Source organism: Pelodiscus sinensis, chromosome 10 (genome assembly GCF_049634645.1).
Source record: "Pelodiscus sinensis isolate JC-2024 chromosome 10, ASM4963464v1, whole genome shotgun sequence".
Lineage (NCBI taxonomy): Eukaryota > Metazoa > Chordata > Testudines > Trionychidae > Pelodiscus > Pelodiscus sinensis.
In genome coordinates this window covers 27,213,795-27,231,487 of record NC_134720.1, presented here as the reverse complement: position 1 = coordinate 27,231,487, position 17,693 = coordinate 27,213,795, and the positions used below count along the sequence as shown (strand labels likewise).

The 17,693-nt window shown below is 41.0% G+C and overlaps 1 protein-coding gene across 1 annotated transcript in view; it reads right to left on the bottom strand.

The window, feature by feature from the left end:
* Positions 1 to 5,257, bottom strand: part of AADAC (arylacetamide deacetylase) — a 105,855-nt gene extending 100,598 nt beyond the window's left edge. The window contains exons 1-2 of the mRNA XM_075937731.1: positions 5,058 to 5,257; positions 4,403 to 4,531 (exon numbers count right to left, since the gene is read on the bottom strand). Of these exons, the coding sequence (XP_075793846.1) occupies positions 4,403 to 4,405 (3 nt within the window). The 5' untranslated portion in view covers positions 4,406 to 4,531; positions 5,058 to 5,257. The remainder of the gene's footprint in view (positions 1 to 4,402; positions 4,532 to 5,057) is intronic.
* Positions 5,258 to 17,693: the final 12,436 nt, after the last annotated feature.

The following is a 17,693-nucleotide window of genomic DNA, read 5'->3' as shown; positions in this document are numbered from 1 at the left end:
AAAAAATGCCAGTCAAAGTTCCAACAAAAGCAAATATATTATTCCACGTCACAGGTTCATTATTCCCATCTGAAAGGTTGCTGCCTAATGGACTTTTTTTCATCTAGCAAACCAAGAGAAGGGAGGGGTCAGAGAGCAGACATGTTGAAGAATAGTAGGCCAGAAAGATATTAGATAACTCACACTCTGATTAAACTGCCTGGAGAGATGAAACAGCCTTATACCACCAGCAGTTGAAAGGATCATTTTTCCTTCTGCTTGGGTCTGTTTTGTTTCATCCAAACAAAATTTATAACCTAGGACAAATGAACATGGCGAGGGCAGAACTCTCAGTGTTTTCAAGGGTCTTTGAACTATTCGCCATTGTGCACAAGCACAATCCACTCTAAGCAGGGACAACATTCTTCTGCAGGTGGGTGTAAAATCCACTGTAGTAGCTAAAAGTGAGCCCAATACCGTGAAGCCCAAAGTACCCCAACTTCCATTCAATGGCAATTAAAGGGGCTTAGCAACTTGAAGACTTAATCCGTTGGGTAGCTTTCAACAGGATTTTTATGAACTTTAAGAACTTATCTACCATTTTGTTGTAATTGTCTTCTATGAATCAAATTGTGTTCTCTTTGCTTCATTGTAATATGTATTCTGAATCAATGTGCTAGCAATTCGATTGGCAGCCAGGGTGGGAGCAGCCAGGCAGCGACCTGTCTGTGTGCTGGAGCTGAAGCCCTGGTTTACTGCCATGGGAAAACACCAGCCATAGTGGGTCCATGCATTTTTTTCTGACTTTTAACGATTTTCCTATTTTATTCAAGTTCTCTTTCTACTTGATATATTGCTTTAACCTTTTCTTTTCTTTATTGAAAAATAGCACTTAAATGAAAAGATTTGATAATTACTTGTGTCGATTAAATAAAAAACATTTGTAATGTCTATTTACCGAGTAGTGTAATCTATAGTATTATAAAAGGAGAGGTGTCCGTCACGCCATCTGTCATAGAGAACATTTGAGAAGACTTGCGACGTTTTTAGAAAATGCCAGAATGAATGAGAAGTGATGAGTGTGGCTGGGGCCCCTCCCCTCAGGCTGCTATTGGGGGGACCTCGGGGCAGGGCTCGGCACCTCCCCAGCAAGTGGCTGGCAGGTGCGGGGGGAGCTGGCAGCAGCAGTGTACCAAGAAGACCTGTGCCCACTGGGGTAGGTGGCTTGTGGGCCAAGGCCCTGCACTGCTCCTGCACCCTGGGGATGGCCTGTCCCTAGTTGGGTGAGCAGTTGGGTGAGGAGTTACAGGGGCAACAGACCATGGAAAAAGTGGCAAATGACTTCTCCAAGCAGCACATCGGACCGGGAACAAAGAGAAGTGGAGATCCTGCAAGCAGTGGGGCTGGTGATAAGTCCCTGTCCACCATGCTTTGCCCGTCCCTCCCTCAGTTCCCTGAGCCTGTGCCCTCCAGGTCTTCCTGTGCATGCCCTCCCCTATGCCTCACCCACCTTGCCACTGCATCTTCCCCGCTCTGCTGCCCCTCAGCCTGTTGCATTGCAGCTGTGAGGCGAGGCTTGGCTAGTAAACTTAAAAAGCAGCAGCAGAAAAACAGTACCATAATCCACACATTCAAAACTGGACCCCTTGAATACACATCATAAAAACATCCATATACCCTTCAATCTGAAGTACTTATTCTTGCCAAAGATAGCATCCTCTCCTTCTTAACCCCTTCTTTATCTCTACACAATGTTAACATTTCATATAAAAAGTGTGTTTGAACATTTATTTAAAAATGCAAATAAAGGGACCCATTCATGAGCTATGAAAAAATTCTCATTTGATTTACTGTGCAAGGGAAACGGCAGGAAAACAAATTTTACAACTTACCACGTGAAAAGACGCTTTCCATGGGGAGGTGGGGGGGAATTGACTGGCAGGAGACTACAAGGTTCCAAGTTCTTAGATCTTACTTTATTCAAACATCTTAATGAGTGGATACTAGAGTGCTTTGTGTGTTTAAAACTAAATTGCCCAGAGTTTATTCAGCATATGCATTGCACAGGATTTTCTAAATGTGCCTACTTTCCATTTGACAAGTTCAAATAAAGTCAGATTTATAGCCCTGTTGATGCCATTTTGTCTTCTCCCACACTCCACTCTGATTCTTCCTCTCTCAAAGATTTTTCTCTCTCTCCGTATCTCTCTGCCTCCCCCTCCTCTTTTGGCAAGATTAGCTCTCACCTGTCCTTCCCAGATCACTCACCTTCTTCCTGTCCATGTCCTTCCACTGCCACTACTCCCATTTCCTGAGCTCTAGATATTTGCACTCTTAGACTATGTCTACACTACAGAAATAAATGGGAAAAAGAAACACAATTTGCACGTTGCAAATTGTGTATCTTTTTCTGATTTACTTCTGAAAGAGGCTTTTCCAAAATTTGGCCTATCTACTTAGGGCCAAATTTCAGGGGAAAAAAACCCTGCTTTTGGAACATCCCTTCTTCCTCGTAAAATGAGATTTACAGGGATGCCGAAAAATGCATCTGCTTTTCCGATATTTTTTTTCATTTTTTTTCCATTTTCTTGGATGTGGCAGAGCTTTTCCAGGATCTCTCTGGTATCCCAGAAAAGCTCTGCAGTCTAGACATAGCCTTAGAACAGATCAAGGGGTGCTGAAAGATTGTGAATGGCCAAATGAAAATCCTCTGTACACATTCCTCCTGCCTCCACATTCCTCCTGCTTCCACACAGTCTCCAGTTCCTCTTCCCAATTCTGTACATTTCATCACAGGTCCCAATGACCACACACACATTTGAAAGGGAGGAGGATGTCAGTCCAAACCTAGCCCAAATTGCTGGCTCCTGAAAAGACCTGACATTCCCCTACAGTGTTTTCAACTCAAACATTTAAGCACTGTGCAGATTCTGGAGAACCTGGACAATACAATCACTGTAGACTTTCCCAGCAAAAAACAATCACAGGATGAAGAAACATATTGCTACGTATTGGATAGCAACTAATAAGGCTAAATGTAGTGGAGCTGAAATGTAAAAATACAGGGCTTCCCCTAAGCATTTTGCTGGTCAAAAGGTTTCCCACCATGACAACCTCCCACTCCTAGAGTAACTGAACAAAAACCAGCCCTGGTCACCCAGATCCCATGAAAATTGGCATCTAAGGATACTGCTCTGCTCACTCATCCCTAAAATTGGCCCTGTATAAAATATTAGCATGGTACAAAACATCTTTCTCCCTGCAAGAGGATAAAACATGGTCATTTCTCAGATTTCATTATATATATGTTCTGATGCCCATAGCATCCCCAAAGTTTAACAAAATATTAATTTACATTGGTGTTCTAATTGCATTCTGTGCTGTTCAACTTCCCCTGTGGCCTATTGTATTGCAGCAACAGAATACGTACAATGGGAAAGTTGCAGAGCATATTCTAAATTTGTTATAATACCAGTGTCAACCTAAGTAAAGAAACATGGGAGCTGTCAGATCTAATCAAACATTTCATGTCTTTTCACTCCAGTTCTCAGCCAGATTTCAACATGCAACATTGCTTAAAAAAAAAAAAAAGCCAGGAATGAAAACTGTGCTGCTGTATCATTCCTAGTTAGGGGAATCAATTTTCCGTTATCTAACAATGTATTTTTTGGAATTCTACATTAATTACTTCCTGCAGCCAGGAGACTGGTACTCATAGAATAGCTATATAGTCCCAAAAGCAGAGACATTTTCAAGAGGGAAAATAAAGTAATCATATTTCCTGTGGACTTCAAACTGCAGAGCCTGCAAGATTTCTCAGAGTGGTTTATAAACTTCAATAAATATTCTTCAAGACCCTTAAACCTTGTCTACATGAGAAAGTCACACTGGATTAACTAGAGGTGTGGTATTAAACTTGTGCAAAAGGCTGTGCAGTTTCTATTTCCATTTGAAATCTGATATTTCCATTTAGTTACATTGATTAAGTCTTACAATTAACATGGAATGGGTTACTCTTCAACTGAAATAAGTGTCCACACAGGGGGTTCCTGCCAGTTTAAGATATTTGTGTGTGTGTAAAACTGATGTAGCTCTCATGTAGACTAGGTCTTACACAATGAGATCACTTTATAGTTTGAAAGTGGAAACATACTAACCAGGGAGATGCAAAATTTGAGGTTTTATTCTCATTTACCTAGGACCTGTCTGCTGCCACAAGTGGGGAAAACCACATTTTTAGTTTTGGAGTGGAAAGGGGTGCATGCCAGTTCTGGTGCATGCTCTCCAGTTAAACAAGGGGCTCCAGAGATCCAGCTGTGTGGGTTTGGAGCAGGCCAGCTCATGTGAATCCCAAGGTCATTTGCTTTAATTTTGGCACGAAAGATCCAGAACAAAGACAAGTACAAGACAGAGAAAAGCTTACCATTCAGCGGAGTCCAATTTCCAAAACTACTCTTCAGACGTTTCTGCTTTTGTTCTGTTAACCGTGGTTAAGTTGAAACTGCAGATTTGATTTTTGGCTGGCTCCAATAGGGTTGCATAAAAAAAGCATCTGAATGAAAAAACACAACCCACATTGCAAATACCCCAAGAAACATAACACAACTGCCTTTCACTTTGCAAGCAACAAACAGTAGGATCCCAACACTAACAAATGCACAAGCATTTAAGGGCTGCAAGTATTCTTGTGGCAATTTAGCATGTGACTTCAAAGGCTCATATAGAAAAGAATGTTCTAGTCAGCCTGAATGCTTGTAAAATAAGATATAAAAAGGAACCTATTCATTTAGTTTCTGAGAATTACCATTCCCCTTCCCTCCAGGATATCCCTTCCCCTTCCACCTCTCCCCCTCCCCCTGCTGTAGAATGAGGGGTGGAGGGCTTTTGAGGAAAGGGGAGTAAGGGGGCTACTTTATCAGCCCCCATTCTCCAAAAAGTGGAGGTGATGAATGTGCCAGTTGGGAGCGTCCTAAAAACATTGATAAAAATCCACTGTCTCTTCTGAAACAACTTAAGGTGCCATGAGAGACAGTGCAAGGAGTTTGGGGACCATTGAAAAAACATTCAGAAACAATTACCATGTTTGTAGTGTCAGCGTAAGGTGTGTGACTTCAACATATTTCTTAGCTCCATGCCCGGTTTGCCTTCAATTTGTCTGAAATTGGAGAATCTTTTCTGGTTTGAACTTTTTCCACAAGTGTATTTTTTCAATAGTACAGCTCGTGAGGAACGTACAGTGGGTCAACTGCAATGAGTTCATGCTAATGTATTTTCCACATGAGACTTCCAATGCTTTGGAATCAAAAAGCTTACATTTATATAGTCGTCCCTGGAAGAATAGAATTCAGTGTCTGTGTGCCCTCCAAAAGAAGAATGGGGAGATTGTTGTTGTATTAACATCCAGCCATAGCCTCAACTGGATTAAACTGGCATGGTTCATTGAAGTATAATATATGTATAACCTCTGACCAGAACCACTAAAGAATATTTGTTTTTCAACAGAAAAAAATGACAATGCAAACAAACTCCACTATTTAACTACCCTAGGCTGATTACCTTTAAAAATAAGGTGATAAATGGAGTTAAAATAACAAAGTTCTCCACTTTTGCAACTGAACTTAACAGTCCTTACATTCTCCTGCTCCTGGTGCTCATCTGTGCCGGTTCACTCTCATTGGGCCTTTTAGAGAGGTCAGCATTATATTTGACCCAAATAAAGCTGCTCAGATAAATGAATTTTATCCATCTCACATACCAGATTTAAAACTCTTGCTGTAGTTCATCAATATTCCTAGAGAGCATAAAGTGAACTGAAGATGCTTTAGTAAGTTTCTTCATGTTTTCAATTAGAATACTGGGGGGAAGTGTGCTGGCTAATGACAAAGAAAAATTAGTAACACCTGGCTAGGGAAGAAATAGGCCATTAAGTTTTTGGTTTGTTTAGAGAGAATTCCATAAGCAGTGGAAGAAAGTAAGTGTGTGCGTGTGTGTGTGTGTGTGTGTGTGTGTGTGTGTGTGTGTGTGTGTGAGAGAGAGAGAGAGAGAGAGAGAGAGAGGAGAGACAGACTTTATTTTCATAAAGAAACAGACAATGAGAGTGCAAAAAAGGTAGATTTATAGCTTGTATGCTAGCTGATTTATCCGGTGTTGCATAATAGTGCCATAAAATCTAATACCCAAGCATACGTCTCACAAGGATAGTGACTCTTGATAACTTTTGAGCTTTCTGGGGATACAAAATATTTCTCCATAAACAGTCATTTGTAAAGGTAAGACATCTGTTTGGTACAGTGAGTTTGCCAAATAACAGTTTTCAAAGAACAGGGGATCCTTTGCCAAGGGAGTTTCATGTTACACCCTCACAATCCCTGTAACCTTTTAATCAGTACAGCTTCATTGTTTAGATAATTCATTAATTTAACTGACCATAATAAAAGAGTTATAAAGTAAAGATGGAGCAAGTAGTGAAGGGAAGTGATCTATGGAGGAAAGTATGGGAATAAAACAGAGCAGAGTAGAGAAAAAAACAGAGTAGAGAAAAACAGGCAGTCCCCGAGTTACGCGGCTCCGACTTACGTCGGATCCGCAGTTACGAACGAGGCTTTTCTCGCCCCAGAGGACGGGAGCGGCGGGACGCCCAGATGCGCCGCGGTCCCGCCGCCTGCATCCTCCGGGGCAAGAAAAGCTGCTCCGCTTTGGAAGCCCCCCCCCCAGCAGACCAGGGAGACGCGGAGCAAAGCCGCGGAGGATGTGGGCGGGACCGCGGTGCATCTCGGCAGTCCCGCCACCCGCGTCTCCCTGGTCTGCTGGGGGGGGGGGGTGCAGCTAGCGAACCCCCCCCCCCCCCAGCAGACCAGGCTTTTCTCGCCAACGACGCCTGGGGTAGAGCAGCTGGGGTGTTGCTGGGTTGGTCCCGCAGCTCCGCTCCTCAGCGCTACTGGACCAAGCCGGCAGCACCCCAGCTGCTCTGCCCCAGGCGTCCCCAAGTCAGCCACTGCTGAAACTGACCACTGGCTGACTACAGGAAGCCCAAGGCAGAGTTGCTCTGCCCCGGGCTTCCTAGAATCAGCTGCTGATCAGTTTCAGCAGTGGCTGACTTGGGGACGCCTGGGGTAGAGCAGCTGGGGTGCTGCTGGGTTGGTCCAGTAGTGCTGAGGTGCGGCGCTGCGGGGACCTACCCGGCAGCGCCCCAGCTGCTCTGTCCCAGGCGTCCAAATTCAGCTGCTGTTGAAACTGATCAGCTGCTGATTCCAGGAAGCCCAGGGCAGAGCAACTCTGCCTCGGGCTTCCTGTAGTCAGCCGCTGGTCAGTGTCAGCAGCAGCTGAATCTGGACGCCAGTTCCGACTTACATACAAATTCAACTTAAGAACAAACCTACAGTCCCTATCTTGTACGTAACCCGGGGACTGCCTGTATTACGTATAATGTTACCTCCCCAAAGTCACATTTGAACCTTCTTACACACATATGAGTTAATCTTATTTTCAAGATTGGTATGGCCATAACTTTCCCCAAGAATTGTACATAAACACAAACACATCAGCCTTTCACACTTCAGATAGTGACACATACATTGAACAAAAGGCCAAAAGATAAATGTTTCCCAGGTATTGGCAGCATTTTTGCATTCTTGGTGGAAGACATATGCCTTTGCTTGCTGTAATCAGCTTTTTTTCCCCCCAATCATATCTGCTTCAGAGATTCATATGGTCTAATTATCTACCCAAGCATTTAGGAGTACTGTCATTTCTGAGAGAAACAAGTAAAAAAATTAAATGTTATCCCACTTGAGACACTGAAATGACCCACTCATCCACACCAGCCCAAATGCCCCCGGCTGTCCCTCGTAATCATGGCCCCAGTTCCAAAAACCAACAAAATACAACCAGAGTCCTATTTCATTATTCCTAGCTGGAGTATTCCGGCTACCACTCAAAATGCTGTCAGCAAAATAACAAACACTTCATTTATACTGAGTGGAAGATTTTACTATCATTTGGGGGGGGGAAAAAGGCATTTAGCCAAGTCATCCAAGGATAGACCTCAAATATCTATGGAAATCTATGGAAAGGGTGTAAACAGCAAGGAAACAAATTATGTACGGCAATTCAATGGGCAATAACGAGAACTTGCACAAGGAGATCTAGTTTAGATATCAGGAAGCCCCTGACGGAGAATTTAATCCGAGGGTTCGGATGGGGGCCCAAAACCCCTACCAAATCAATTCCAGACACCCTTCTTAAGCAACTAGCTTTATTCAGGAATGCATTCCAGGGCAAAAACCTCCAGGATACTCAGAAAAAAAAAAGTTTCTGCAAAGTTTCTGCAACCACCCAAACAAAAGGCAAGGTCTTTTGTACTTTCTTACATGGTAATTACCCCTCTTTTACTGACCACTTACAATTGCATGCATATACAGGTCATGCCCCTTTGCACCAAATTCCCTCCAATCATTTGTCCCCTCACAGTCCCTTTGCAGCCCTTACAACAGGTTCAAACCAGTTTCACCTGTCCCCTCCTTTTGTATACCTGTGTTCAAGCACGTTCCTCTTTACAAAGACCAGACTTAACATCCAGGTCATAGCAGGGGTCATACTGACAACAGTTAAGTTTATCCTTCACCCCTCTCATAGCAAGATTGCAATGTGGAATAATATGCCAAGAGAAATGGTGGAAATCACCTTGCTTGGTAGATAACTAGTCTAGAAAGAGGGCTGGAATATATTCTTCAGTAGCTATTATTTGAAGGCAAATAGATGGACTAAATGGAACTTATCCTGCAAGAAGAGATATAATTAATCTTGGAGAAGAGTTTTCAGAGTGCATGGGAGGAGACATACACTTTATATGGATGATTTTTAGGAGTCAGCAAATGAGTTAGCAAAGTTCTCTTTTTTTAAAGTCATCAGGGATCAGTTCACAAGTGATTTAAAAAAGTGTACTAGTTTTGTTTTGGCTCACTCCATTTCTCTCTCTCCACTCCTATCAATGATTGTGTTTCAAACTAAAAAAGAAAAAGAAAGCATTTCCATATGCTGAGTTAATATACTTTATAAAGCTATGCACAACATAACAAAAACAGGGGAAGAACCCCTTTTCAAGATTTTCCAAATTACCTGAAACTTAGCTTAGGCAATCTAAGCATTGACAAATGTCAAGAATCTTTCACTGACTGGGTCAAATTTCAGCTTACCCTCTCAGTGCCCGCGTTTGCTTTTTTGATATATTCACAGAGCCAAGGGAAATCATCTGGTATCCTTTGCACACATTTGACACTTTCCATGTATACTTGTAGATGGCCACTTCCCACTACAAACGCAGACTCTTCCACATGCTACCAAATAGCCCTATTCTCCTCCCCTTCTCTGCTCCCACGTCATTGGTATTTGGAGATGGGGATGTAAAGTAGGCTTCAGCCTTTCCCCCTCAACAAAGCTATTGAAAGTTCTGAGAGTTATGAGTAAGATGCACCAATACTTGCAGCTGCCAATCCAAAAGGACTTCCATCACATTCCGTGTTGCTGTAATAAGTTATAGCTGAACCCCTTTTTGAGCAAGATATTTGAGCACATACTTAACTTTAAACATTAAACCCCCACTGGTTAAAATCCTGGCTCTGCTGAAATCAATGGGAGTTTGCTATTGACTTCAGTTTGGCTAGAATTTCACCCAGTGGAACTACCTATGTGCTTATATATCTTGCTGAATGAAACAAGGCCTGAAAGATGCTCTAGAATTCAGTGCATTATTAGAATCCAAAGCACAACTCATGGGACTGCAAATCACATATCAAGAACCAGAATCAAGAGAAAAGGTTCCAACTAAATCATGCATCCTAAATGAGCCAAAGGGGAGAAAGCTTCTTCCTCCCTCCCACTGTGTCCTGAAATGCAAGCTGGCTCATAAAGTGTGGCTTTTTTAATATTAATTATTGCTATTTGTAGCCATTTAGGGGTTTTGTTAAAAGCCTATTAATTTTTACTGCATTTTTTGCCTACAATTAGTTGCTGGCACAAGTGGCATTTAGACATGTAAATGCTTGTTTTGTGGGCACACTGATGCAGTTAGACTCTCCAAAATGAATCATGGCACCAGCAACCGGGTGGGGGTGGGAGAAATCATGTGCATAATTTGGAAGGGGATTTTGCAAGCCAGTCCCTTAAGTATCCAGTAAACATTTGCTAATTGATCATGACAGTTTTAATGGAGTTTAAATTTTGGACTGAAACTACTTGAATGCCCTCAGAATAAAAATAAACATTTTAACCGTGTCACAAAAGAGAAGTAAAACTAAGCCTCTAGGCGGTCTTCCTTTCCCACTCAAATAAAACAAGTCACGGGGGAGGAGGTTAAGTAATTTCAGTTCTTCTTGCACCTGGCCTCAGACAGAAGGTGCTCAGAAATTCTTGTTGTAGGCTTATAAAATTTGAATAGAGCTTTTGAATGCTAAAATATACTACATGATTTGTAATGGTTGTAATAATTTCAATTTAGATTTATTGCAAACTGAAGTGATGATTTTCCACCCACATGTCTTCTCTCTGTATTCCAGGGATAGACAATTCAAACTTTATTGACTTGATTCCAGTTTTCAGGCATGCTTGTCACTGAGATCCATACATCACGAGGCTGTGCGGTTGGGGTACTTACATCTGTAAATGGATTTTGCAAAATGGTTTGCTGTTAGAACAAAGTTTAAGAGTTGCAGGATATGCTGATGAGATTTATTCTATGCGTCTTGCACATCAAACTTAAGTGCTGGTTATGCAAGAGCAAGGAAGAGGGGGAACATAGAACCCATATAATGAAAATGGCTCAAACAGCGTCTTGCTGTCAGCAATGCTAGGGCACAGAATGCATTTGGATGCTTAGGAGTGCAGGTGGGTGAAGTGCCATAAATCGTGCTTTGTGAGACTTTAACAAATTAAAAGTACAATAAAATTCAGTTAAAAAAACCTTCCTATCCATTGCGTTGCTTCTGTGCAGTATCTCAGTTCTAATACTGAAACATTGCTCAACTAATTTAGAGAATATAAAAAAGAACGTGATTAAGAAGAACAGCATGTTCATCCAGAAGAAGAGAGAGTGTGGAAACTTCCATTTCATATGTCAAGTATGTTCAGAAAGGAAATGAAACTAAAATGTTCAGTCTGCAAAACATGCCATGCTGGCTCTTCTGAACTGTTAGCTTGGCAGATTTTCAAAAGCCGTGGAGCAGAAAAATGCCTATCACATGCCTGATTTGTGGAGTTATGGTAATTTACATAGTAATCAGATATTTTCACATTCAGACGGACAATTCCTCACCAAATTATCAAGTTCATGCAGTTGTGCTAACTCTGCATGTGAGTTAACCATTCTCTTACATAGGGTGGTCTAGGTTTCTAGAGTTTTAACCCTATGACCAAAACCAGAAAGACAAGATCATAAGAACAGATAACTAAATGCAAAGAACTTCACCTGTAGGTTACTAGTTCACCTTTCTAACAGTTAGTTCCTGAAAGTAGTTGACAGCTATTTGGTATTCAATATGAAATGAACTTCTGCCTTATTTTTACATAATAAAAATACTTCATCTGATACTTATTGCCATGTTCCATCAAGACAAGAGCTGAGTATATTAGCAGGTCAGGCTGGAAAAGACAGTGACACCAGCGTGCCTGTTCTGAGCATAGAGAAGGTGTCCCAATTACTGTCATGCAAGATGTTTTTGAAACCTGACCCGTTTACATCTCTGCTGCTCACACGGCCCTTTCCTAAGCGTCAAAAAAATCTTTTAAATGAAGTTGAGTCAGCTTCTCCTTTTGCATCAAAATATATGAAGTCTGGAGTTTGTTATAGTTCTGTCTAAACCAAAACAGGTAATCCCCATTAATTTTAGCTGATTTATTTTGAGATCTATTTCTTCAAATCTGAAACTCAGAAGAAAAAAACTGAAGTTGAATTTAACCAATTACAAAAAATCAGATATTTGCATGTTTGCCACAGCATCAAAAAAGTAAATCAGATTCAATAACCTTTTAGCCTGCTCAATTTTTTAAATACAAAATGTTCCACACTTTGTTTTCTAACCTGCAACTAGTTTACCTTTATCTTTATTGCAAAGCACAGTCTGTTCTTCACAATTGTAAAGTGCCAGTGGTCTTGAAAAGTTTTGTTTCAAATTTCTCACTCATGCCTTAAAAGTTTCCCACGCAATCTGTTGATTTTAGCTTCAAATGTTAGCTTTTCCATATGTAATTTATAGCTGCATTATACATTACACATTGACTAATAGGTCTACAGGGAACTTGCTCTGTAGAGCTCCTCATCTCTCCCAAATTAAAGTTCACTTTGAAGTTTTCAGACACAGACCCTTATTCCATGTGTACCTGTTTAGCTAAGTCAATAAATCATGTCATTTAAACCTTGCTGTTCAGCAACTGTGTTTTCCATATTGAATAAGTAGAACCAAAATAAAGTAAAATTATTTGCCTCTTCACATTCCTATCTTTACTTTTTAATTACTACCAATCTGATCTAAATATAGAAACCAAACACTTGAGGGTATGAGTGTTGCTTATTTTTTTCCTTCATTTGCTAAATGTCATGACCTATATTTGCATTTTTGCAAGAGCCTCCTAGATACTTGTTTTCTTTTTTTTTTCAAAAAATCAGGCCTGTGACTTACTGATGCATTGAGATTTCAGAAAACATGTTCAGTTTGTTACATAACCAAAAATAATGTGTAAGCCACGTGTTTGTGTTAAACAGAGGTACGGAAGTATTCCCTTTTTTTACACAGTGTAAATTTGTTAATTTTTTTTAAATCAACCTTGTCTTCCTCTATTTGCAAATTGTCAGCAGATTGCTTGTAAGTTAACTTGCTTGATATTTTCCAATCAACTAGTAGTTCGAGCAAACAAGTTTTAGCAGTCATTTGTTCTGACTACTTGCAAAGAATATCCATTATTCGTCATTTACCATTAAAGCACCATTATTTGCCATTAAATCACTACTTTCTGTGCTCCCCATACTCACTTCCTCTGGATTCTCTCCTCCCATCAGCGAGATTAGTCATTTAAATCAGAGGATATGCTTGTGTTCCCTAATGTGATAGATGAGGTATTGTACCCTAAGCCTGGTGTAACTGTTGGGGTTGAATTTTGTATTTTCCTCTCTTTTGAATTTTGTATTTTCCTCATGTCTCTAGCCAAGGACATGAGGCCTAACACCTGACAAGGTGCAGTCAGGAGAGACCAGAAGTGGAACAGAAGTTCAAGTAGGCCTGTAATCATGGCAATGACATAGGATTTTCATTAATGAATTAAATAAAGACTTTCAGATTTGGCCTCAAATACAGTTATTCAAAGACAGGCTGCCCCAGAAAGGGCTAGTTGCCCCCATTATTTCCTTTCCAATCTCTTCAAGAGCACTTACTTGTCTTGGGGTAGACTCTCTCACAATTCTTCCATTCTTGGACCAGGACCCAAGTACATTACTCTGGTGTATTCCAATCATTTACCAACTGGCTCTTCCAACACCTGTGGGTCTTCCTTTCCACAAACTGTGACTAGGAGATTGTCCCAACTGCTAAATAAAAACACTTCATGTTAAAAATGTTTCATGTAATGTTTTGATCAACATCCTTCTTAAAACAAACAGCCAATGTGCACAGTTAATGACAGCTAATTCTATGATTCATCACAAGCTAAGTTAAATCACTTTTCTTTTTAACCTAAAGGAGCAGAACAGAATAAGGTTATGTTATACCAGATCCTCCTGTGGGACTCTCCAACCTGGTTCTATGCCTCAACTGTCCTCAAACTGGTTTTAGTGTTCTCTGAAATTGTATAGACAAGATTCATTAAGGCTACTCACTCTGGGGTTGCCAAGTGGGGTATATCTACTCTACAATTAAGCATCTGTGACTGGCTTGTGTTAGCACACTTAGGCTCATGGGGCTTGTGTTACAGGGCTATAAAGGTGTGATGCAGGTTTGGGCTGCAAGTGAGCTAAGGAACCCTCCAACAATACAAATACACTACAAATAAAGGTAATTTGTCAGTTTCCATTAATGGAAAAGAGGGAGAAAAACACACTAAAAAGGAAAAGAGTTATTGGAGTCATGGCTTTTTATCTCTTGAAAATAGAAGATCTGCTTATTTCAAACCCAAACCATACATGACAACTGACAGGTGCTACTGATGGATCATCTCAGCACAAGATATGGCACCTTAGTGTTACTATCATTCACTAGCAATTCAGTCCGACCTTTGTACAGTCCTTTGTAAGGTTACAAAAATGTTCTGTTTGAAAGCTTCTATGCCCATCTGCACCTTCTCCTTTGTCTTTTGAAGTTAAAGGCAAACGGAAAATTAAGATGGGCCTTATCTGCTTGCCTCCCAAAAGCAAGCCAGGTGCTTTGATCTGCTACCATGCTTTTACAAGTTCAAAAATCTATGCAGTATATGCAGGCACTGGCAGACACTTCAGAAAATGGCTGTTTTCCCAGAGTTAGCTACCGTGGAACTCTCAGTGCCCACTATATAAAAAGATCTTTAGATGGCTTGACCAGTGCTGAACTAGAGAATTTGCCAAGCCACAGGAAGTCAATATTATCTAGCAGTGTTACCAACACTTCCACTGCTTACTGGGCTCTTAGAAGACATTTATGGGTAAATTAGAGCTAAATAATAATACGAATACTACAGCCACCAGTCCTGGCTCTCAAACAAACTTTATGGGACCTCAGGAAACTTGGCCACACCCATGATAAGTGGACATCCAGCTAACTAAAATCATGCCAAACCCTGGGCTGAACCAGAGAGATTCAACCTGTATATTCAGCTTTCTTCAATACTCCTTAGTATTGAAGAAAAAAACAAACACGCATCCTATTGTATATTTTTTTTTTCTGTTCCCACAAGCTGCCCTTATTTTAAGTATAAAATAAAAAGTAATAGCTTACGGTTCTGCTTCTTGGTACTCAGATAAACTCAAATATCCCTGTACTTGTATTTTGTTGCAAGCTCTTTAGTGTAAGAACCATCTCCAAATGTTTGTATAATGACACCCCTGACGGGGTAGGACCTGAAAGCACCATTAAATTATAAATACATTCTATATGGCTTTTTTTCTTGCTTCAAAAAGGCATGCATGCAGCAAAAACAATGTGGAAATTAGAAATACAGCAAGATCAAGAGAATATGTCAGCTTTATCAGTGGCTTTCCAAGAGCCACGTTACAAGTAGGGCCCTGCTGAACCCCAGATATCCACTTTATATCCACAGGTATCCTCATCCATGGTTCATTTTTGCAAATGTGGATAACATTTTGTATCCATGCAGAGCTCTAGTTATATGTTTAAGTTAGAGTCATGAGAAACCATCAATATTTCTGCTGTGAGGCAATAGAATGTACCCCAGGCAGCCCACATAACACAGTTTTATATGAGTGCCCTAGAATGGACAGGATTTGAGGGGCAGAGTTACTGGATCTAAATTTACATGGATTTGCCAGCCAACACTACAGCTCCATTCCTTGCCTTGGGAGATTACACCACACTGTGTTTACATCTTCCAAATACTTCTTCCCACCTAATAAACAAGTGAATTCTTTAAAATATTTCAGTATTTATTGGAGATCAGAAATTGACCCATATTATGTGCCTGCTATTGATAAGGAAAGCTAATCAGACTGTATACAACCAGCCAACTATTTACTCTGTATTTCCTGGGGAATAGTCTATAGAAAGAGGGAAGGAACTCTGGTTATCATTTCAGATTGCTGTAGCCACCATTTGTGTTTGCAGGGAGCTAGAAAAGTGAACCTTAGTATGGGCTATCTGCAAAACAGCATTTGATAGACTGGATGCTGATGTGGAAGTTGATGTACAAGTTTCAGAAATATGAATATGGCAATAGTCTTTCCGAGACAAGGAAGACTTAGACCACAACATTTTAATTGTATATTAAAAATATCTACATCATAAAGCCTCAGGGCTTGTTGGCTTTGCTTTGGATGCTGCAGCAGAGACTTATAGATATGCCGCAGCCATGGGGAATAAGGCATCTCTAAGGCCAGAGTTTGCACTCCAGAACTGCCTATAGCAGAAGAGTTCCATGCCCAGTTTCCCCACTATATAGGCCACCCTCAAAAAAAAAAAAAAAAAAAGCAAACCTATTAATACTATCTAAGGTAATGAATATACCTATTATAGAGCACAAGAACAGCTTATAAAATATATTAGAAATTGGTATACTTCACAATGACTCCATGGGGTCCAACCACCGCACCCTACAGTTACCTTACAATTCAGTTTGTCAGCTGCTGCTATTGGTGCATAAATGAAGGTGGCAGTTGGTATGTTTGTATACACAATGTTTGTATGTGTACTCTCCCATCAGAGACTACTTGCAACTCTCCACCTGCCAGATGCAGGCACTCACAACTTGTCTTTTACAATTCAACTCTGACAAACAAAGTACAGTGTATCAGTGACAGTGCCTGAGGGTCAGCTCACCAACAGCAGTGCCTCTAGTTGGCCATCCTGAGCTTACATGCTCCCCTCCATGATGTCCTGTTTTGTTTTGCCTTGCTCCGTGGCCACACTCACACTAGGGTCTGCAATTTCCTCTTTGTGGCTTGGCTCTCCTGCAAGGTCACTAAGTACTAAGTACCATTTGTCAAACAATACTACAGGTATTGGTACATTCTCTTTCCAGGGAATTCAGTCCTTCCAGACCTGCAGTCTGCCTGGTGTCTCCAATAACCTGGCCACTTCTCAGTGGCTGGGACCCAGTCTCACTGTTTACACCAGAAGGAAAAACTATGTACCACTTTAAAGATTAACAAGATGGTTTAATAGGTGATCAACTGAGAAAGTGGGTCTGGCCCACAAAAGCTCATCTCCTATAAAACCATCTTGTTAGTCTTTAAAGTGCTGTATAGTTTTTCCTTTTGTTTTAGCAAGATCAGACTAACACTGCTACCTCTCTACTACTGTTTACACCAGGTTACAGTCCAGGGACCCTAAAACAAGCAGCCATGATCTCTGAATAGTTTGACCCCTTGCTGCTGTATATGTGGGGTTCTCCCTATTTGTCTGGTCTCCCTGGGCTTTCCAGCCTCTCAACTCAGGGAGTAACTGCAGTCTATTTCCATGCCTTCCTCCATGCACCCCCTTGCTGCTTACCGTTCCCAGGTTTTATACTGGCCCCACCTGTTCCTGCCCTGCTGATCCTCCTCCTAACTAGTGACATTTCCCTCACTCCTTCTCCAGGTGCACCTGGTAGAGTTAATAGGCCTGCTTGGCTATCTTAAACCCTTTCAAGCCTGTGTAGCATAGATACCGCATCACACAGAGAAAAAAGAAAAATGGCAAGGAAATTCTGTAGCAAGTGATTGACTATGCTGGAAGAGCTGTATGGTAGTAGTGGTGTCTGTCAAGAGTCACAGACATTTAATATCATTAAATTATTCTCTTCAAATAACTGTTCTAAACATGTCACATTTTTATCATTTTTATTCTCCTCAGCACACAATCTCTTGTGACTGTTCAGATCACCATAGATGACAAACAGATAGGTGACACGGGCATTTACTCTTTTCAGGACCACAGCCTCTAGTTTCCTACACAACTTACAGACATTATAAAGACTTGGAGATGCAAAACTGATGTGTATCAGTATCTCAATTACAGTATACTTTAGATGTAGCTTTTAAACTTGTT